The 24274-nt window shown below is 34.8% G+C and overlaps 1 protein-coding gene across 1 annotated transcript in view; it reads left to right on the forward strand.

Annotated features, from left to right (window-relative positions):
- LOC129238399 (uncharacterized) overlaps positions 1–24274 on the forward strand; it is a 131652-nt gene that overhangs the window by 3158 nt on the left and 104220 nt on the right. The window contains 1 exon segment of the mRNA XM_054873423.1: positions 22242–22425. Coding sequence (XP_054729398.1) covers positions 22242–22425 — 184 coding nt within the window.

Raw genomic sequence — 24274 nt, forward strand, 5'->3', positions numbered from 1 at the left:
CAAATAGATACTACTTTACTTTTAAATGAATAAAATTACGGTGTCTGTTTAAGATTTTGGATTTTATACCAAACTTAAATTTTTTTAAAGCAAAAAGAAAGTAGTAGAATAATGATTGCTTCAGCAATGACATAAAATGACGCTTAAAACTCTATGGACTCATCACAATGGGATATTTTTTATGTATTAGCTAGGTATATCTCCTTTAAACTGCCTTCACCACGGCTCTCTAAAGTATTCTTTTTTTTCAAATTATGTGGCCCATATACCTAAACGAATGACGAATATGAGTAAAAAAAATGTTCTTTACGATTATCTTTTTAAAAATATGCAAGAAATATGATCCTTAAAGAACTATTTAAATCAAACGGCAAAAGAATTTGAAGCATTTTATAAAAATATTGCTCCTTATTATTTAAGGAAATGGCAAAAATATCCTTAAAAATGTTTCTCCTTCAAACGTCCTTAAAAATTATATAGTATTAAATGTAATATATAGTATAAAATATGAAATATAATATAAGAAAAATTTTTTGCAATGAACCTTTTAAAAAAAAAAGCTGAAAACTGTCCTTTGAAATTTGTATCCTTCAGGATATAAAAATTGTTATCTTTTAAGGTTATACTGCATGCAATCATAGGTGAATGTGAACAAAATGAGGTTTATTTACAATTATCCTTTCTAAAACATGTAAAGAATACGCTGTAAAATTTGTATCCTTCAAAGTCCTTGAAATTTTTTTTCGGATTTATTACAAAATAATAGGGGAAATATCATTATCTCAACTAAATCATTCAATATAATTTTCAAAATATTGAAGGATAATTGCAAAAAATATAAAACGTTAAAAAATGTCGTATACTTTTGCAGATTTGTAATAATTTTTGGAGCCCTGCATACTAACCGAAGCTCCAAGGAGCTTTTAAAAAATAGTCCGTGCAAAGTCACGAGATCCTTCTAAGGAAGCTGCAACTATCGAATTTGATGTGTATCCTTGCTGGATATTGTCCGTTAGGTGTCTATGCGGTGAGACTTGGTTTTGCTTCAAGTCTTTTCTGCAGAAACTGTCTGGAGAATGCGGTGGAATCATCTCAGCACCTTCCCGTCAGCTGTCCTACTCTCGCCGGGCAAAGATTTAGACATGTGGGAGTCTCACTATTTTACTGCACCTGCGGATATTAAGGGTATAAATATTAGCTTGAAACGGTTAATACAAACGTAATTAGCCATTGTTGGTCGTCATCCTTTAAAAAGCCTCTCTTCCTTTTTCCTCCTGCTTGGTTTTCTTCCCTCTGTTTTATTTTCTTGTTCCCCCTGTTTCGTATTTTGCCCTATGGGTATCACAATGAACGAATTTTGATTATCTGTCCAAGGGGGCCACCTCGCTTGGGCAGCCATTTAAGCAATCTTATCCCTATCCTGGTCGGAAATCAAACATGCGGACTCACTAAAATTATGGGCCAGCATCAGGTATAAGTAGAATTTCTCATGTGTGGGACGCACTATTGCGCAGTGTAATATCAATTATTAATTTAATTTAAATTTATTTTTTCTACTCAAAATCCCTGGCTGTGAGTATCTAAATGTTGGATTTGCATTTCCAAGTATTTAAATGCTCTCATTCGACAAAGTCTCCCCTTTACCCTATTCCTTTACACTTTTTTTACTGCTAAAGCATATACACACATATATATACACATGATTGTATGTAGGTGTATATTTTCTATTCTGCGGCAAATGAGATTTCAAAGCGTCATTTCATGTCATTGGCCTGACTGCGTTTTGCTGGTGCGCTTTGCATGCATTTCATAGCATATCGTTTGGCGCAAAAGCGCTTTTATCTCACTGCATAGACATACACATACAACGAAATTTCTGTGTCTGACTGATGTCGCGCTGGTTCTCAATCAAATCGACCAAAACTGTAAATGAAATCAATTTCACAGCCATACTCTCGCTCTGAAAACCCAAAAGCCAGGTAGGCAGGGCATGGGAAAGGCCTGTTAGAAGGGTCTACCATTTGTATGCTCATTTAAAATTGTTAATTGAATTTTAAATGTGTATGTATGTGTGCCTAACTCATACACACATATACGTGTATATAAATTAAATTTCTATGCTTATGTGTACTTACGTTTGTATGTGTGTGCGCCTTCATTTCGTTCTATACGTAGGCTGTGGCCATTGAAAATTGTACTGCAGTTAAACATTCTCTCGTACATTTCGAACGAAGTTCACAAATTCAACAAGCGCACAAACACTCAAATACTTGCTACAACTGTATGCATTAATCAACTTCAAATGCATATAAATTTCCTGTGCACTTATACTCATGCATTTATATGTATTTCGCTTGAGGGGTGTTGACCAAGTTGGTTGGCGCTGAGTAAAAGTGTTTTTCAATAGAGGAACGCAATAGTAAGCGAGTCTAAGAGCTATGACAACTCTATTTTTTCCGCATGTTTTCAATACGCAAAATAAGTATTTTCCTTACATTCCTCTTCTTCTCTGGGACTATTTACTTAAAGAAAAATTTTCTTTTCGTTTTTACGCAATGTTCAAAATTTTGTTATGGAGTCTTTAAAATCAAATATCTTCGGTTATTTTAACCATTTTTATAAATTTTTAACTTGATTTTTTATTTTTTAGGAGAAAATATGATTTAATATAAAAAAAATTAAATTTAAATAAGAAAAACAACACAAAATTTAATTTTTAGAAAAAATAAATTAAATTTCATTTTCTTTTAATTTTATTTTGTGTCAATTCTTTTTAGGTTTTTTGCCAAAAATTTAATTTTTGAGTTAATTTTTTTTTTCTAAAATTTTAATTTTGTGTTGTTCTTCCTATTGTTAAAGCCTTTATTTGCGTTGATTTATTTTTAAATTAAATTTTTGTTTTTGTGTTTGTTAAATATTTTATTTTTCTCGCAATTTTGTTTTTTTTTTTTTTAATTTTATTTTTGCTTTAAATTTTCTTTTTTTTTAATATTATTTTTGTATTAATTTTTTTTTTGTTAAATATTTTACTTTTATGGCAGTTCTGTTGTTCTTCCCAAATATTTTGTTTATGTGTTAATTTTTAGTTTTCTTGGTAAAAATTTTCTTTTTGTGCTAAATCTTTTTTGTTTTTGCTAAAATTTGAATTTTTACTCGACTTTTGTACTAAAAATTTTAATTTTGCAACTGTGATTTAAACAAAAAATACTTCAAAATTTTTTTTTCGTGCTAATTTTTTTTCTACAAATGATTAAAAATAAACTTTTTTCTTGAAAATATTATTTTTGTGTTAATGTTTTTGTTTGGTAAAAATTCAATTTTGTGTTAATGTTTTTTGTTTTTTTGTTGTTAAAAACTTTATTTGCGTTACTTCTTTTTTAATTACTTTTTTGTGTTTTGTGTTTGTTAAACATTGTATTTTTACCGCAATTTTGTTCTTTTGTAACAAATTTTATTATAGCGTTAAGTGTGTTTTTTGTTTTTTTTTTTTTGTTAGTAATATTATTTTTATATTAATAATTGCCAAAAATTTTATTTTTGTGTTAATTTTTTTTTTGTTGGTAAACATTTTCTTTTTTGTTGTTTGACAACATTTGAGTTTTTAAGTAAGTTAAGTAAAAACTCAAATTTTAGCAACTTAACATTTTTTCAAACTATCATTTAAACAACACAATTTTTTTCATCCAAATTTTATTTTCGTGTTAAGTTTTTTTTTTTAAATGATTAAAAAAAGTTTTTTTTTTTGAAAATTTTATTTTTTGTGTTAATTATTCTTTTTTTCTAAAAATTTAATGTTTGTGTTAATTTTTTTTTTGTTTTTGTTAAAAACTTTATTGCGTACATTTTTTTTTGTTTTTTGAAATTACATTTTGGTTATTGTTCTTATTAAATATTTTATTTTTTAGCAATGTTTTTGTTTTTGCATTAATTCCCGTTTTATGTTTTATGTTTTGTTAAAAATTATTATTTTTGTATTAATTTTTTTCTTGGTATAATTTTATTTTTAAATAAATATTATAAACTTTGAATTTTCGTATTAGCTTTTTTTTACTAAAAATTTTATTTTGCGCTTTGATTTAAAACAAAATTTTCTCTAAAATCTTATTTTCGTACTAACTATTTTTTTTCTAAATTTTTATTTTATTTTAAACTTTACGTTCGCATAATTTTTTTTTTAGTTAAAATTTCTTTTTAAACCATTTTTTGTTCGATAATTTGTTCATAAAATGTTTTTGTTTAATATTAAATTTTTTTGTTAACAATTTTTTAGAAAAACTGTTTCTTGTCATTTGTGAAATATTATTCCCAAAAATTTTAAATAAAAAATAAATAAAAATATTTTTTAATTTTTCCACAAATAATTTTTTAAATCATTTTTTCTACTAAAAACAAAAAACAAATTTTTATAGAATGTTAAAAAGAGCCGCAGAGGTTTAATATTAAATAAATCTGAAAATTATATTATAAATGTTTTCATTTTCATATTTCCACAAAATTAATCATCCGATTTTTTTTAATAACTTTTTTAAATTAAAAAAAAAACAATTTTATAAAGTGGTAAAAATAATCGAAAATTTTTGGCATTAAATAAGTTTCAAAATTATGAATGTTTTCAGTTTATATACACGGTAGCGCACAATTAATCATCCTATTTTGACCTTGAATACCTTTTTTAATAAATAAAAAACTATAATTTTTTGCGTAATGGAAATCTTTATTCTGACCTTTACACGTTCCATTGCTTGTCTTTTTGTACACTGCCGTTCTCTAGTTCACAAGTGTCAAATGATATGTACGTCAATAATCCCATTTTGCAAAAATTATAAATCCTTCCATAGGGTGATTAATTCTGTGCTACCTTGTATATATATCATTGGGTATTTAGACAAAGCTCCTCATGTGATGTTTTTCCAGACTTGTAAAGGGACCTTACGTCTCCTGACGGCAGACGGTTTTTTATGACCAGCTTTTTCATGGCAAAAATTCAGTGATAGGTTTGCCATTGCCTACCAAGGGACGACCGCTATTAAACAACGTTTTGAGAAAAAACTTTTCTGTCATTTGGTGTTTCGTGCCCGGAGATAAATCCTCCTATAGGGTATTTAATTTTATGCCACCCTTTGTGTAGCTAATTGGCGCTCACACCCTTTAATGGGTATTTGGCCATGCTCCTCCTCGTATTTGTGATGTGCGTCTTGATATATTTTAGACTTGTAGTTTTTTCTTATACCATCTCCAAACGGCAGATGGCTTTTAGTAGGAGCTTTTTCATGACAGAGATAAGTGTTTTCTGTTTACTTTTTATTATACTCAAGCCCTGGGAAAATTTAAAACTATGTCGAAAATACTAGGATCACTTGATATGGAAGCGCACAACTGTACATCTTGGCCGCTAAAGAACCCAATAATTTGCAACGCAAATTACGCCCTCTCAAACGGTGACATTTTGTGAATCTTAAATAACTATCTTTAATTTCCGTGCTATTGCTTATTATTAATGTATAGTTTAAGCAAGTCCTTTCATATCCTTTTACACTAACTGCAGATTTCTACATTTTTACTGAATGCTTTTGTGGGTGGAAAACTACTAAGACCAAGTGTTTCCCTTAGTATCAAAATATCACTGCCCGCAGTAGAGTCCTTGCATACCTACATACATATGCGTGCATAGCTCAAATTCTAAGGGGAAACACATTCATATTCTTAACGGCACTCCTTCGTAAGAACGGAAGAGACAAATTTTCAAGCTAGTTATGTGGGGATTCAAAGTACATATATATGTACATATGTTTGTATGTATCTACGTATATATATATATACTTGTAAATGTATGCATGCTTAGTGTGTGTGTGCAATGAGCCCGAAAGCATCTGCAACTTCTCTACGGTACTCGCATAAAGTTGCTAGTTTGCGCCCATTTGTAATTTTTCTTTTTTTTTCAAGAATAAATATTACCATTTTGCATAACTTATTTGTAGTTTTCATTTGCACATTGCAAATGCTGCCACAGCTAGGATTACGCAGGCACAATCATAGCTTTTTTTTGCGCTTTTCTGCTTTTGCTTCACACAACTGCACGCAGCTGTGCTCATCCTTGTGCCACCAACTCTTTCACTTCCGGTTAGCACACAAATCACTTTTCGCCACACACACACAGGCATAGCCATGCATACGGACGCTAGCTAACAATTGGCGAATTGTGAATGGTGGATGGCGGATGGCGGACGGCGCTCTTACTCTGGCAGCACCTTTTCTGCGTGTAAATAAAAAAATATTCCGTGGAGCGCCACCGATTCTCGCAGGACAGCCAAATGGGCTTTTGGTAGTATTTTAGCAATTTGCTTCCTTTCTCTTTTTGTTCCACTTTATTATATACTCGTATAAATATATTTATGCTCATGCCCTGCTCGCGGCCTCAGTCTATTGTTATTGACTTCTCACTTTTTACTGATTGCTGCATCGTTTCTGCCCTTCGTTGCGCTTCGTTTTGCTTATTGGAGGAGGAGGCAAATATTTTATTGTAGCTGGCTTAAATATAAAGGATAAAAAATGTATATAAAATATTAATAAAACAGACAAAATACTTACGAGCATATTTTAAAAAGAGGTTGTAAAGCGTCGAAAATGTATTTGCAGCCATTAGTTTCGTTGGAAACAATTGCAAATCGACTATCTGCGACATGCAATCAGCGTGAAAGCTGAAGGAGTAATGGAAGGGTCAAAGGCACTGGAAGAAAGTGGAAATGAAAAATAATATGTATGTGTGAAGTATACAGGGTGTTTCATACAGATGCAAGAATAATTTTCAATAGTATATTTTTTTCGATTTCATGTTTCAAATCTTGACTCGTGACTAGCGTAATATTTAACCTTATCCTTATACATATAATATAAGCACCAAAATCAGATCATCCAGAAAGATTATGATGCATAAAGAAGCACAAACGGATAAGAATAGAGACAAGTGGTAAATACAAAAACCCCCAAAAACAATGTAGAGTATGTACATCGAAAAAGATAAGAAGTCGAACATGTTTCGTATGTAAATTTTGTAATATTCCCTTACATAAGGGAGACTGTTACGAGAGATACCACACTCTAAATAGATATTAAAAAATTTAATTACTGTTACCTTGAATTTATTTCATGAACGTAAGTTAAGCAGACAATAAATTGTATAAAACAAATACAAAATAAAGTATAAATATCAATCAAATTCCATTACTTTAAAACAAAAGGAATAAGCACAACACAATGCATAGTGAAAATTTAGCCGGTACTTACTGAGTGGCAGTCTCAACCACAGCCGGTCGATAATGTGTTAGCATCGAATTTTTAAAGAGTCTCTAGTTTCGAGCACACTAAAAAGATAAACAACTTATATACCAGGGTCCCGAAATATCGGGATCAACAATAAACAGTAATATTGACAATCCTAATTCATATACATGTAAATTCATACGAGAGAAATGAGTTTGATGAAATGCACATCTTCAACGAAGCGTCCTGCAGTTCATAAGGCGCACGGAAAACGCATTTGCTGCTCAAATGTCTAACTGCAAACTAAATTTCTGACACATCGCGGTTGTTAATCTTTTTAGGTAGTTAATATACCTTCTGCTCAAATATGAACGAGACTGATTTTATAAAACACAAACAGTTAATTATTATTCTGCTCAAATATGAACGAGACTTTATCAATAAAACGGTCCGCGGATGACATATGGCAAAAAAAAATTTGGGTTGGATGGTAGGACTGTTATAAGCTTACATGGCAAATTTCAGCGTGATATGTCACATAGTTTGTTTTCTGTGCTACTGTAAACAAGTCAAGCTCGAGTGTGTTTTTCGAATTTAACGATGGAAATTCAAGTTGAACAAAGAATTTGTTTGAAATTTTGTTATTCCAACAAAATTTCGGCTTCAGACGTCTTAAAAATGTTGCAGACAACCTATGGGGGCTCTGCTCTATCGCGTGCACGTGTTTTCCAGTGATACAAATCGTTCAAAGAGGGCCGTACATCGGTTGAAACTTGCCTCATGAGCGTCGTCAAAAATTAAGGTTATGCTGACTGTTTTTTTCGATTACGAAGGTGTGGTGCACTCGGAGTTCCTTCCGCAAGGCCGATCGGTTAACGCTGAATATTATTTAGACGTTTTAAAGCGTCCCGGGACATCGGAACATTGAAGGCAACGAAAAAGCAGATGAACTGGCAAGAGGGGGATCTGCCATGAATAACGCTCTTGCAGAATTGGTACTCACACCATTAGGTGCAGTCAAGAGCACAATTTCCCTAAAATACCTCCGAATTGCTGACTGTAGGTGGAAAGTCCAGACGAAATGCAAAATTAGCAGAACGTTATGGCCCACCTACAACCTCAAGCAATCGTCGGCATTAATAAGAATGAAACGACGGGACGCCTGGAGACTAACGGCAGTCCTAACTGGCTTCTGGTCTATCGGAGAACAAGCAGCCAAAATGGGTATCCCTCACAATACATACTGTCACAGTTGCAAACAACTGGAGAAAAAGGAGACAATCTTCCATTTCCTCTGTGAATGCCCTGGCTTATGGAAGGACAGAATGTTAACCCCGGGCAAACCGCTGTTCGAGAGTCTCGAGCAACTGTCTGGCATAGACGTCAACAGCCTAATAAGGTTCCTTAACTGCACAGACTGGATATAGTTATGCTGTAAATAACCGTTAAACAAGTTGGTAACGAGGATGTGGCAACAAAATGGCGCGGAAGCGCTAGTTGGATTCTGGAAGAATCACCACTTTAAACCAACCAACCCAAACCAAACGCGAGAACATTCGTCTAAAAAGGAAGGAATTGTCTGACAAAAAGTCATGGTTCTTGCATCACGATAATGCACCAGCTCACACGTCACGTCTTGTTCGCGATTATTTGAACAAAAATAATGTTAATATCGTTCCGCAAGCACCGCATTCGCGTGATATGGCTCCATGTGACTTTTTCCTGTTTCCCAAGCTCAAGTTGCCGCTCCGTGGAAAACATTTTGAGGCAATTGAAGTCATAAAAGAGAATTCGAAGAAGGAACTGAAATCCATACCGAAATCGGCCTTCCAGAAATGCTATGATGATTGGAAAAAACGTTGGCATATGTGTATCGCCTCCAATGGTGATTACTTTGAAGGAGATAAAATAAAAATAATTAACCCTAGTAAGAAGAAAATCGTATCGTAAATACGATTTTTGGATAAACACATTTCGGCTACAGCGCCACCTAGCGAGCCTAAGTATGTATGACTAAGAATAAGCTACAGAGATGAAGCCTTAAGTACGAAACAAAAATCTTAAAAGCCGGCAATGACTTTTCGGAGGAGTAGAGATGCAAACACACACACGCACACATTTATAATAGGACGCAAACGACATTGCTTTGACCATAGTCGCCAAAACAGTCCGTCAGATTCAAAGCATCTGCAGCGAGGCAACAACAAAGATAAAAAATGGCTAACCGCGGTTAAACTCCTAGCAGGACCAAAAACGAAGCACTTCTCATTACGAGTAGAAAAACATGCGGTGACGGCGGCACTGTCAAGAATTATGGCCAACATCGGTGGGCCCACTCAGAGCAGAAGAGCGCTTCTGGCTAAAGTTACCCAGTCTACACTCATATATGCTGCACCCATAGGGGGAAAATCCTGATACAGAAAACATTCGCGAAGAAGGCGGAAATAGTTTTTATACTAAGTGCCCTTAGAGTTGCCTGTACTTTCAGGACAGTATCGTATGAAGCAGTGTGTGCGATATCGGGTATCATGCCACCAAATATAATGGCCTCTGAACTGGGTAGAGTCTACAACAAAGCCAATAGCCTAAGAGCTTAAGGAAGCGTAGACAGGGGAGCATAAATGAGTGGCAAAATCGCTGGGACCTAGCGACAAAAGAGAGGTGCACGCATAAAGTCATCAGAAGCGTGCAGGCATAGGTTGAGATAAGACATGGTGATACGGATTACTACTTGACACAGTTCCTGACGGGACATGGATGCTACAGAGCGTGTAGTCAAAGACTCGGCCACGAGAACGCAGCAGACTGCTCGTTCGGCGGCAACGGTACAGTTTACTGAACTAAATTACACATTTTTTCAAAGCAATTTTCGATTGGAATGCAACTTTCCCAAGAGTTATAGTAAAAATAAATAAGATCAAAAAACTCGGTTTGGTTTCCCGACCCTCTGGATGACTTCATAAATGTACACTGAGCAACTATTTTAGCCTTGCATTTCGTGATTTTTCTTGTGTATTAAGCAGCTTATAATATTTCCCATATAATTTTAAGGAAGTGGCTGCCACCAAGACTCATTCGGCGTGAATACATGCATTCGATAGGAAGGCAGATAACTCAAATCTTTCAAACATATCATACAAAGGACGATTTGAAGTTGCCCAAAAACAGCGCAAAATCCATGTGAGATCTGTGTAAGAGTTTCTGATCAATTTAAAAATATAACTTTATATTTCAACTTCACTCCGTTTTTTCCAAGTGTTAGACGGTCTGCCTCTGCGGGGGCTGCTCTACGGACTCCATTCAACTTCAGTACTGGTTACGTTGGCTTATTAGGACGTTTGGTAATTTGTTTTACAATAAGTTTCTGCTTTTTGGGTTTGTTCACATTTCACTCAATCTTCCAAACTTGCTGTGATTCTTTGCACTTCCATTTATTGCATAATTTCGTTATGTGGCTAAAGCGTAAAAATTCCATAATTCTTTAAAGCACTTGCGTGAATGCTGGAGTACTTTCATACAACCAACTCCTTAAACTAATTCTATAATTTTTTCTTTTGCAGTTCCTACTAAAGTAGAATTTCATTTTCGCTTTTTCCTCCAGCATTTGTGTTCGGGTTTTTAAAGCTTTAACGGCCCTAAATCACACCTTACCACTATCGGGCCAGCAACAGCAGCAAGTTCACCAAAAATTGTACACCACTACTAATCGCTACTTCGCCTCTACACAGCCGCCACTCTGCGCACTGCTGCTTTCAGCTTCAACCCGCTGGCACTCAGATAACATCCATTGCAGCATAGCAAATGACTTAATACGTCTGATATGTGCCACGAGTGTATTGCAGAGTCTTGAACCAATGCAAATTCTTCAAACACACACACACACACAAACATTTACATATATGCTCGACATAAACTTCATTTGAGTAGAAGGAAAAGTAAGAACAACAAAGGAAAAAATCAAGTTGAAGCTATGCAATGTATGCTGAACAGCTTAATAAAATGCTAAAGACGACCACAGCAGCAGCAGTAGTAGTCGTCAGGCAGTAAGTCTGCCAGTAAGTTTGTGTGTAAGTTTGTATGAGTTGGTTTTCAATCAGACATTACCATGCAAAGCACGCTATCCAACGCTTGACGCGCTGCTAGCTGCTGGGCGTTGCTACTGCACGCTGATTGCGTTGCACTACTACTCAGCCTCTGTGACTATTATGCACCGACTTCAGCACCCGTTTTAACGCTTGCATCACCACTATTAGCAGTGAGGGCATACGAGTTCGTTATCTGCAAGGCAGCACTTCATTGCGGCTGCTGTTGCTGTTGGGTAGCCTGTCTCAAATGCCTCCCAACGATTAAGCGTCGTAGTATGTCAGTCGGTTGGCCTCCATTGGCATTGTTATTGCAGCCACGCGCACACTTGAGCTGTTATCGTTGGCACCACCACCAGCACTAACGCGAGCGCTCCGCTCCGCCATCGCCTCCACTGCGCTGCAATGGCTTCAACTCTAGCTCCGCTTTTGCCATCTCTATGGTGCATTGAGTCTCTTTATTGATCGTCTACATGGCTGTTTTGTTGTTGGCGTTGCCATTGCTGTGGCATTTTGTGCAGTCATGCATCCGCTATTTATGCAGCTATAGCAGAGAGATGGCAACAACAGTAATCAACGCCAATCTTTTCGCATGCTTTGATTTTTACGCTCGCTACCAGTACCAGCAACATGGATTTGCGTTTATTTTTTATTTTTTGTAAAATTTTTTCCTTTTTTTGCAATTTTTTGGTTTCTTTTTACTTAGCGTTTAATTTCGTTGCGTGTCAGCCAGTGTCAGCTGCTACTTACCACCATTCACATACATGCAAGCATTCATACATACAGACATACACGAGTGTAGTTGAACCTCAGTATGCCATGGCACGGAAAATCTTCTAGTTATTGTTGCGCTTGCCACTCATTCATATCGTTTGTCGCTTAATCATCGCTAAGTTGTTATGATCAGCTTGCGCTGGCGGTCAACGAAATACTAAGTAATGCCTGCCAGGCGTTTGGTTAGGGAAAAGCGCGAAAGAAAGTGTTCACAAAGATTTACGCTCTGCTCTTTTGTCCCCAAACATTTTGAAGCACCTCGCGCAATTGATGAGCTGGCACTTAGTTGTTCCTGAGTCCGAGTTTCATAGCCAGTGTTGAAACGCAACTACAAATGATAGGAGAGACTGTAGGAGAGCATAGTTTCCCGAGGCGTGGGTGAGTATTAACAGTACAAGAATATGCTGCCCTCTATGCTCTTCACAGCAACAGTGGAGTGGAATAGTTATAAATATATTCGGCGTTTCGCTTGTTGGAAAAACTGATTTTCACTCAGTTTAGGGTTCCTGCTAATGAATGGGGGCACCACAGCGTTATTTTTCTAACCAGTCAAAATTTTTGCAGTCCTTGTCTTGTAAAGGGTTTTCCAACAACAGGTGTTATTCGCTATCGAGCGATGATAAACGATTTTTTATGGTCGGTATTGGATGGTATTGATCTGGACAACGTTTATTTTCAACAAGACGGCGCTACTTGCCACACAAGCAACGAAATGATTGATCTTTTACGGGAAAAGTTTCCGAATTGTGTTATCTCTCGAAGAGGTGATCACAATTGGCCACCGAGATCTTGTGATTTAAACCTTGTGACTTTTTTCTTTGGGGCAACGTAAAAGAGAAGGTCTACGCCAACAGCCCAAGGTCGATTCAAGACCTCAAAGAATTCATGAGGCTATCGAGGACATAGGGCTGCCACTTTGCAATTCGGTTATGGAAAATTTCATGGAAAGGATATTCTCCTGTAAGCGTGGTCGTAGTGGTCATTAGCCTGATGTTGTTTTCCACTATTAACGGCATACCTATCTCTTTATAATGAAATAAACATCCGATCATTTATATTAAAAAATATCATTTTTCTTTGAATATCAAAATAACGCCTCTTATTGGCTTTATTATTATTTTTTCTTCGTTTTTGTAATTATTGCTTTTTTATCTGATTTTATATACCAACTACTTCCACTCACACTCCCACAGTTCTCTACAGGAGTCACTCCTTGAAAAAGTGCAACTCCTTTATTTCAGCCACCATTTCTCTACTGCCATTCCCTCTAAGCCAACGGAGTCTTCCTCTTTTTTTTATTTATTTTTTTATTTATTTTTCCATTTATTTTGCATTTATTTTTTCATTTATTGTATTTTTTATTAATTTTTTCTATAATTTTCTGTGCATCCTTTCCTCACACATATTTTTCTCACACGTCACTCAAATCTCTGAAGCGGTGAAGAGTTGAAGGTATGTTGCTGCATGTTCTTATTTTTCCTCCACATTGCTCCCGCTGTAATTTGCCAAGTGTCAATGTATTGATGAGAATTCAGTATACGTCATACGATTCATTGATGGTTTGAAAGCTTCAATTTGAACGCTAAACGATTGATTGGCGTATTCGGGTTAAGGTTATGCAAATTGCTGGCAATTGTGGAGAGTTCAGTAGCGTAGAATTAAATGCAAATGTAATGGGTATGTGAAGACTGGATCCGTTTTTGTTAAAATATGAACGCATATACATTTTCAGCTACATGGCGCCAAGGTGATACCCTTTTCGCTTATTACGCTCGCCATTTTACCGTAATTTATTGATATTCTTAATCTCAGCGCATTAATGAGACTTTAATGTGGCTTTACATTAAACAAATATGCACCTACGCACACACACACACACACACACACAATGCTTTAATGCATTTGTATGCGCGATAATTAATGTGCGTTGTAATTTACAGTTATTATTGTTAATTTTACCGCTATAACGTTCGCTTTTAACTGCTATTGCGATAGTTATTACAATCCAACAAGTGCTCCATACAGCGACTTGCATGGACAACTTTTGTGCTGCTCTTTTGTTTGCTTAATTTGTTGTTGCTTTTTTTCTGCTGCTTGCAAAAGCTTTTATTATATGATACTCGCCAGCGGTTAATTAAAAATTAACCAAGCGACTAACCGAATGGCAGACCAACCAAACCAACTGGCCGAGTGGTAAATTGACCAACAAACTGCCGGCCGCCGTGACAGGCTGAGAAACTAAGGGGGTATGTGTGTGACTGTGTGTGCGTGTGATAAGAAAAGCAGGCAGCATTGCGGGGGGAGAGGGGCAGCGCACAGGAGTAGTTGAGCATATTAATGACTTGGCGGTGAGTGAGGGTGAAGTTTGTTTGCTGGCATAAATTAAATTAATGCGCACAATTTACAAGGATCACACTGTTGCATGTTTTGGTATGTGTGTGTGTGCGTGCGAAGGAAATACATCACTAGGCATACGTAAATGTGTGTGCGAGTCATTGTTGTTGGCTATGCGGTAATTTTTGCCGCAACCAAATGCATATAAATTAATAAAATTGATTTAAAACAATTTGACCGCAAACCGCAAAAACAACTATAAATAAACGCAAATGATAATTGTGCAGCTTACAAAAACAAAAAATAATAACAGTAATCTATTGTGCGGCCGCCATAGCCGAATGGGTTGGTGCGTGATTACCATTCGGAATTCACAGAGAGAACGTTGGCTCGAATATCGGTGAAACCAAAATTAATAAAAGCATTTTCTAATAGCGGTCGCCCCTCGGCAGGCAATGGCAAACCTCCGCCATAAAAAAGCTCCTCATAAAAATATCTGCCGTTCGGAGTCGGCTTGAAACTGTAGGTCCCTCCATTTGTGGAACAACATGAAGACGCGCACCACAAATAGGAGGAGAAGCTCGGCCAAACACCCAAAAAGGATGTACGCTCCAAAGTTACAAAAAAAAGACCTAAAAATAAAACTAAAACTTCATTTAGTTTGCGGTTATGCACTTTCGAAAAGCGAAAGCCAGACATTTTATTTTGCTGTAGAAAAAAGTCGGTTTCGCATAAAAAGAGTCAAGCCGCAAAAATTGTGCATAGTCAAATTCGGTCAAATAATCAAAATACATAATTTTTTCAAGAAAAAGCAACATATTTTTAAAGCAACAAAAACAACTTTTTTAAAACAATTTTCAAGAAAAAGGAAATATTTTTAATGCAACAAAAGCAATTTGTTTAAAACAATTTTGAAGAAAAAGCAAAATATTTTTAATACAACAAAAACAACATTTTTAAAACAACAAAAACCCACTTTCTTAAAGCACTTTTCAAGAAAAACAAAATATTTTTAATACAACAAAAACGACTTTTTTAAAACAATTTTCAAGAAAAAGGAAACATTTTTAATACAACGAAAACAATTTGTTTAAAACAATTTTGAAGAAAAAGCAAAATATTTTTAATACAACAAAAACGACTTTTTTAAAACAATTTTCAAGAAAAAAAAAATACTTTTAATTCTACAAAAACGATTTTTTTAAAACAATTTTATGTATATACTGAACATATATCCTGAATACCTACGTAAGCTTGTAGACAGATCTTAAAACAAATTAATAAAAAATTTATTTCAAAAAAAATAAATATTTTCGAAAACAGCTTTTCTAAAATTTCTCATGTTTTTGAAAAAAAAACCAAAATAATATTTTACTTTATTAATATTTATTTAATTAAATTAATTAATATTTGTTCAATTGAAATCTAATTTGAAAAAATTATGCACTAGATTAAAAAAAGATTAAAAACGAATTTCCGCATTTGAGATAAAATTGCGCTTGAAGGAACAGGAAACGTCAAAAACAAACTTTGCTAAAATTCATAACTAAAAGAAATGTATAGAAATTATTTTAAATTAAAATTAATTCAAATATTTAATATTCACAAAAATTAGCAGATTTTCAAAAAATATTTTCGAAAAACTTAATTATCCTCTTTGAAAAAGTAAACAAACCTTATCGCCTTTGTAATGAGTTTCGCTTGAAGGAGCAGGAAACGCGTGAATAAATTTTCTAGAAATGTATTCTATTGAAAAAAAAACGAATTGTTTAAAATTATTTCTCAATATTTGCTTTCCAGGAAACATATCCAAAACTATTTGGAAAAAAATCAGTTAAAATACAAAACTATTTACTAAACGTTTAACTAAAAATACGATGCTAGAAAACCAAGCTTGGCTTGATTTTTTGCAAAACTCTTTTAAAATAATCATTGGTTAGCAAAATTTCAACAAAAAAATAATAAAAGTAATACATAAAAATAATAGTTCAAAAACTAAAAGTGAACAAAATGCAAGTAACTGTTAGCTATTAAGCTCTGTTTGTCGAAGTCAAAAGACACGTTGTTAACGTTAGGCGGCTCACGATTTATTAAATGTAATAACAAAAGTAGCATAAGGTTACAGTATAATATTGGAAAGGGATAACGGATAAACATAGTGGAGAATTAGGGTTGTACTTAACATAGTATATAATCTTACATATACATTAGGGTCGCTCTTAACATATTATAGTATATGATCTTACAGTAACAATGGAAGAAATATAATAAAATAAGAAAAACATAATAATAATAATAACAAAAAATGGAAGTAATAATTGTTCGTGCAGTTTGACTGGCTTACACTTCAAAAAAAAATATGACATAAAAAATGTAGAAAAAAATTCCAAATTGTTCGTGCAATTTGACTGGCTTGGACTTCAAAACAAAATATGGCATAAAAAAGTTAGAAAAAAATTCTTCAAATTTTTAGTTAAAGATAAAGCAAAATTTCGCCCGAAAATATTTTCTCTGAAAAAATAAACATTTTTTGTTACTAACATTTTTTTTGTTTGGGTCGAAAAAAGTAACATAATATAAAAAAATGTAGCAGCCACCAATAAAAAAAGGGTTTTTCAATAAGAGGTGATCGGATGTTTATTTCATTATAAAGAGGATAATAGTGGAAAATAACATCAGGCAAATGACCACCACGACCACGCTTACAGGACAATATCCTTTTCATGAAATTTTCCATAACGGAATTGCAAAGTGGCAGCCCTATGTCCTCGATAGCCTCACGAATAGCATCTTTGAGGTCTTGAATCGACCTTGGGCTGTTGGCGTAGACCTTCTCTCTCATGTGGCCCCAAAGAAAAAAGTCACTAGATGTTAAATCACAAGATTTCGGTGGCCAATTGTAATCACCTCTTCGAGAGATAACACAATTCGGAAACTTTTCCCGTAAAAGATCAATGGTTTCGTTGCTTGTGTGGCACGTAGCGCCGTCTTGTTGAAAATAAACGTTGTCCAGATCAATACCATCTAATTCCGACCATAACAAATCGTGAATCATATCTCCTGTTTAACACCTAACACCTGTTATTCGAAAACCCTTTATTTGCAAATAAATTGAAATTTTTTTCCTAGTTTGAGCTTTACAAGCATTTTATTTTTTCAAAACTGTATTTTTCTGAAAAAATTCTTCCCTGGAAATTTGGTTGACTCGCCTATCCGACCAAAGAGTTTCAGTTCAGCAGCATTAATCAAATATTTATATGGAAGGTTTTATGGTGTTTGAGGAAAAAAATACAGTATCACCCAGCGCAGCTGGGGAGTTTCATAACACCCGCACAACTACGTTCTGGATATTGAAGCCGTTTAAACTCCAACTTACTTACGTATCAAGAATACACCTGGCCTTATCTAAGGTATGCATTATAAAGGAAGAATTCCTGCACCTCTTCATATGCCACACAAACCAACCCATATAGCAGCGCTTCTCCTAAGGTTCAATCACGTCAAAGCAGGTCATTTCTGGGGCCCACCATTAGCTGGCCTTGATGATGACTGTTGGTGAAAAATTTACTTAGGCACTGCGTAGTAAAGCTGCTACAACAACAGCGGCTTAAGTGTACACCACTACAGCATAACCGCGTTAACCTAACCTTACTTAACTTCAAAACTGATTTACTTCCCCTACCTTTGGCTATGAAAAATTAACCTAAACGTTCTGACTTTTACGGTCGCCAATCCACCATTTGTGGTTGTTATACATACGAATAGATTTCCATGCGCCTTTTCACCTTTTTTTATTCGCTCTGTCATTTTTTCCTACTAATAAATGCGTGTCATACCAACACAGATGCACTTGCTTACACGGTGTATGAGGAAAATTATTATGACAGCACACAAGCCTGTCACATTAAAAGCTGAGGTGACAGCTACTTGCGTCATATATGCAAGCATATGTATGTAAAGACGTGGTAAATATATGTGTGCATGTCTCATATATTCGCAAGAGCAGCGCGTTGACCGCAACTCGCATTACAAACGGGTTAAATTCGCAAGTGGCAAACTATAAAGGATAAAACTAAATGGATATAAAAATTGGAGTGTGTGAAAGTGTGTGTGGCATGGTGTACGTTGTTTTTGTGGTGGTGCGGTTAGTATGCAATAAAATGTGATTGATGATGTGCAGAACCGTTTTGCAACTCAAAAGCGTTGAAAAAAAGAACAAATAAAAACAACAGAAGAGCAGAGGAGCAGACAACGGCTGACTCAAATATGAAAGCAGTTGATTGAGTTCGAGCAACTTAAATGGTCATAAAAGTTAGAAAATCGTGAGGAAAATGGAAAATATTTTTCGTTTTCTAATTTATTAACAAAATTCTATAAAATTTATCTTACACATATTTTTGAATTTTCTGATTTATTTCGTCTGCTATGCTGCGCTTCGCTCTGCCTCACTAGAACTATTCAGTTTATAATAAATCGCTTAGCAAAGCATTGCATAAATTTTGTGTGCCATATTTTCGCCATTTCGCACTTTCGTTATTAATGTCTGCAGCTTCTTTTCCCAATTTTTTTTTTTTCAAATTATTTTTCTTCTTGTGGCCGAAATTGATTACTATTTGCTGCATGCACAGCAAAAATTATATTTTTAGTTTTGTTGCTATAAAAATTGGTGATAAGGAAGGTTAAAGGGAAGTGGTAAAAAATTGCATAGCAAAATTTGTTGGTTATAAATAAAATTCAGCAAATGTGTGTGTGTGTGTGTTTCCATGTCATAATCTATGTATATGCACTCACGACACGACACGAGGACGTTCTCTCTGACAATTAACGTCTAAAACAACTTCCTCGCACGAGCAGCTACTTCCATACGCTATACATATGGCGGCTAGGCCATAGTCGCTGCAGAGGGACTCGTTTGGCCAAGTCAAAGTCAAGTGAAGCTCATACAGCTCGTGCCTTATTCGAATACGGTAGCCGTGATCTATGCGAGGAGGGTCAAAAATCTTGCAAAGTACTTTTTTCTCGAAAATTCCAAAACCAACTGCATCTGATTGTTTGACTATCTAGGCCTCAGCGCCATGGAGAAGCACCGGGGTGAAGAGCGTCTTGTAGCGTGTTGTTTTTGTTCGTCGAGAGAGCGCTTTACTACTCAATTGCGCACTTAGCTCAAAGTGGCACGTGTTGATTTCAAGACTGGCATCGTTGTTGCTAGTAATAGCCAGACCAAGATATATGAAGTCCTTGACCACACTCGATTTATAGTTGTTAACTTTGTTCTGTGTTTTAAGGCGCCGCGACTCACTGCAGAACGCCAGAATATACTTGGTCTTGGTCTCGTTTACCGCCAGATCAAATCGTGCGGACTCCTTTTTAATAGCCGTAATCGCGCCGGCGAGCTAGACACTTTTATACGAAAAATTATCTCTGCTTTGCTTCCGCCAGCCAGTATAACCTAACCTAACTTAAGAATTCTAGTAATAAAAACAATAAATAACTGCCACCTACCTAAGAGCGACTTTCTTGTCAGGTCGTAATTGAAAATAGCAGTGACAGTAACAGTAGCGCCAACAGTAACCAAAAATAAAAATAGAGATTTTTAAATTGACTTATCGTTGAGACGCTTGAAATGCTCCCACTAACTGCTCAGTTATAGTTATAAGTAGTTGGTGCCGACCAAGCAGAAGTTAGTCTCAACTGTAAGTAATAACTTGCAGGTGCAACCGGAAGTAGTAAAAGTCGCATGGCATATTTGCTGTAAAATACGCGTATCAAAGCGGAAAACTCTGCAAGGAAAGAAGAAAATTTACTCAATTCTCATTTGGCGGCAAAAAGCATAACACAACAAAATATGCTAAAATCCGGAAGTTTGAAATTAATTAATTTTTATTTTTTAATTTTATTTTTATTTCTTCTATCTGCACTTCAATCCTTCCTGCTGCTCATTTAATTAAAAAGTTGCATAGCATTTGCGCCCTTACTACGCGCAAAAGGAGCGAGAGTCAGTCTACAGCAGGGAAGCAACGGATCTGAGCGCTTAGCGACTGACAATCAATGGCAAGGAAAAGTGTATTGAACAGCAGTTGTGGAAAACGGAAACAAAATAAAATGCAGTAAAAAAAAAAACACAAAATCTTGTAGGGAGGAACGAATGCAAAAGCGCGCACTTTCCATTCCAAAAAGTTCCAAAAGTAGTAGCAATTTTGGGGAAAAAAATAAGACTTAAAAGCGCAGCAAACTGAAAACCTCCCGTTGACAAGCGCTTCAGACAAAAACAAAAAAAGAAAAATTGCAGAAAACTTTGATATAAGCTTGGCATACCTTTCAACGTGTTTGGCGCAAAAACGTACATTTTGTTGCATTACAAAAGCAAAGGAAATGTGTTTACTAGCTTGACAGCAAAGGATAGCATTTAGCGATTTCTGCTAATTAGCATGCACTTTTTTTGTTGCAAATCACATTAAGTTAAACTTTTGCTTGCCAACAAGCTTCGCGCTTAGCGCTGACTAATAAGGGGAGCAAGGAGAATTAAAGATTTTTTTCCTCTACTGCACTTTGACACTTGCAGCGGACATTGATAGCCAATATTGGGAGTGTTGCTCATTCAATTAGGAGAAATGATAGAGATCGAGAAGCCATTTAGCATGCCGAGCAGCTGTAGCTTGAATTTGGAACGGTTGAATTTGGGATCAATATTAGAAAGACCAAGTAATTGATTTTGCATACTCTGTTTTTGCTGGCCCGTAATTGCTGGTGAAAAAATTCAGTTGATGAATGCATACATTTGTACTTTTATGGTGTACCTATCGACAAAGTAGAAAATATAATAAATTATCTCTGTTGACTTAAAGCAGTATAAGAAAGAAACAATTTTACTTAATTTTTTTAATTATAAAGAAAATTTGTATAGGGTTGCCGTGCAACTAAAAAATAAAAATTTAAATGCATATGCAAGTAAGTAAAAAAATATTTTATGGTGAGATATATAGTTCAAAGCAATTTAAAGCAGAAAAATATAATATTTAATTAGAGTTGCCAGCTCAGTAAAATAAATAAAACAAACTAATATTTAAATATTCCACAATAAGCAGCAAACGAGAGTTATTTCAAAATATTTTAATTAAAAAGAAACTGAATAGGGTTGCCCACTGCATACATAAAACCTAAAATTAATTTACAACTTCTTTGTATAGCATATATTAACAATTCGTATTAAATGCACGCTACTCACGAACATTTTAGTTCTAAATTTTTTTAATAGGGTTGCCACCTATTTAGAAAAAAATAATTGACTAAATAATATACTGCATTATTGGTATCAAACGAAATCTGCTCGAGAAAGCCTTATTTTAGACACATTTTTAAATCAATAGGGTTGCCAAATCCCTAAAAATAATGGGTTTTTATGGCTATCAAACATATGTTTTTCTTTTACTAATTCTTTGATACAGAAAAAATGTTTCAGTAGGGTTGCCATATTTATTAATTTGTTTGTATAAGTGTGCTTATATTTATTGTTGAAGGCTATAAGTATGTACAAGCAATTTTATTAACAAAGCTTGTAAGAGTAAGAGTAAGTAAGAGCATATTGGAAGTCATATAAACAGGAGAACCATTCAAAGAAGGCTTTTTGAAAAAAAATGTATATCAATCAAACCGTTTCAGTGCAAAAAACAATTTTCAAATTTCTAGTTTACAAAGTCTTTAACTTATTTTTTTTATTTTTATTTCACATGTTAAATTGTGACTGGTCACCTTTTGTAATAAATTTTAAAATGTCTTCTTTTTATCTTCTACTTACAGAGTTTGGGCATACTCGCCTCCATACCCGCCGGTCTACTCATACTCGCGCTCTTCGGCCTTTTATTATATCTGCTGACGCGTTGCTGTGATCGTAAGCCGCGTAAACCCAGCGCACAGCGTTGCCAGAGTTGCTCACTAGTGATAATTACGCTAATGACATGTGCAGCCATTGGACTGGGTAAGTACATAAACGAATAATATTGACAATAAAGCAAATGAATCATTTCAAAAAATACTTTCTGTAGAGTGGTTTTAGTCACTTCACTTCTGCATGCTAGTGATGTCAATCCCGAAATTACGGGATTGCGGGATTAACTATTTTAGTAGCGATTAATGGATCGAAAATGCTGTTAATGAATATTAGTGCCAGGATAAGTGAAAAAAATTTTTAAGTTAGCGTTTGGTAAGGTTCAGCAACTTTTTCCATTAATAAATGTCACGACATAGCATGTTAAAATAATTCTAGTTTTAGGTAAAATAAAACCCCTTATTGAATTTTTAACAATTTTATGAAAACTTCTCTATTACGAGGAGTCCCGGTATTCGGGCATTTTAAAACAACAAATCCCGAAATTTCGGGATCAAAACTTTCCGCTAATATTAGCGTCCTTGGTATTCTGGGTGTATTAAAACAAAATTCCCGAAATTTCGGGATCAAAACTTTCCGCTAATATAAGCTTCCCTGATATTCCGGGACTATTAAAACAAATATCCCGAAATTTTGGGATCTAAACTTTCCGCTAATATTAACATCCCTGGTGCTTACTAGGCTATATATCACTTGAAAGTAAATTTACTTGTACTTTATTGACCAGTTTTTACCACCAGCTCTGATTATGCAACGTTTGCCAAAAGCCTCCGCAATAGGAATCCGTACCTATGCGAATTCATCACTTAATGGGTGTCATATAGGTACACGAAGCGGATAAGAGAAAATGCTGCTGAAAAGAGAAAGGGAGTATTCTATTTCAAAAGCCATTTTCAGGTCTGCAGTGCACTTTCACTGCGTCCGACTGATTTCTTAAAGCTCAAACAGCACTTCTACGAACAAAACCGAGGTACATTTTTATTGAAAAGAAAAATATAATTTTTCCCTCTCTCTAAAAGTACTTCAAAAATTGCAAACAAAGAGAATATTCCAAGCGCAGTTCTTTCAAAGAAGAAATACTGGGTACTTTTTGAATAGAAATTAGATTTTCATACAAAAAATCCGAATCCTTAAACTTTTCATTGTACGCTGCTTTAATATTTCAGCATTTTGAATATTTTAAAGCAGCGCGCTACCTCTAACGAGTCTCCGTTTCTCAAATTACTCAAGTATAGGTAGCCTTGCAACCAACTATCCACAGCAAAATATGTTTTGTAAAAGATAAGATTTTCATTGGATAATTGCCAGCGTAAATATTTGGTAAATTTCGTATTGCAGCAACAACAACTACCACTAAAACATTGTGCATAAAAGTATAGAAACAATTTAGCAGACAATGTACGAGCTGAACATAACAAAAGAATGCGAGCAAAAAGAGAAAAAGATAAGAATTAAAATAAAATAAAAATTTCGAGTCAACTTAGAAAAGTCGCCAACATAAAAAATGATAGCGGGAATTACGGTCCTGACGGGGCACTATTCAAAACATAAAAAAAATCGGAGCAAAAAGAGAGAAAAAAAACGGCAAAAAAGAAGAGATATAGAAAGCATACGCACACATCCATACATACTGTAAACCCACAAAAAGCGACGATGTCCTTACCCGCTGTTAGTAGAGGTTAACGACTGTTTTGTTATCGTTGTCAGTTTGCGTTTTTTTCTGCTTTTTCTTACTTGTTTGGCTACCTTTTTCTATATTTCTTCTTTTAACATTTTCTTTCTTATTTCAAGTATTTAGCCCCCCTTTTTTGACTCTTGGCAGCTTTACAATTCTATCACTGCTGCTCCCTCGTGCTCATACTAGTAATTTCGCGTTTTATCAGATAAAGGAAAAAAAAAATTAAAAAAATTATTTTATTGTTACATACTTTGGGGTGTA

Source organism: Anastrepha obliqua, chromosome 2, assembly GCF_027943255.1.
Source record: "Anastrepha obliqua isolate idAnaObli1 chromosome 2, idAnaObli1_1.0, whole genome shotgun sequence".
Classification (NCBI taxonomy): Eukaryota; Metazoa; Arthropoda; class Insecta; order Diptera; family Tephritidae; genus Anastrepha; species Anastrepha obliqua.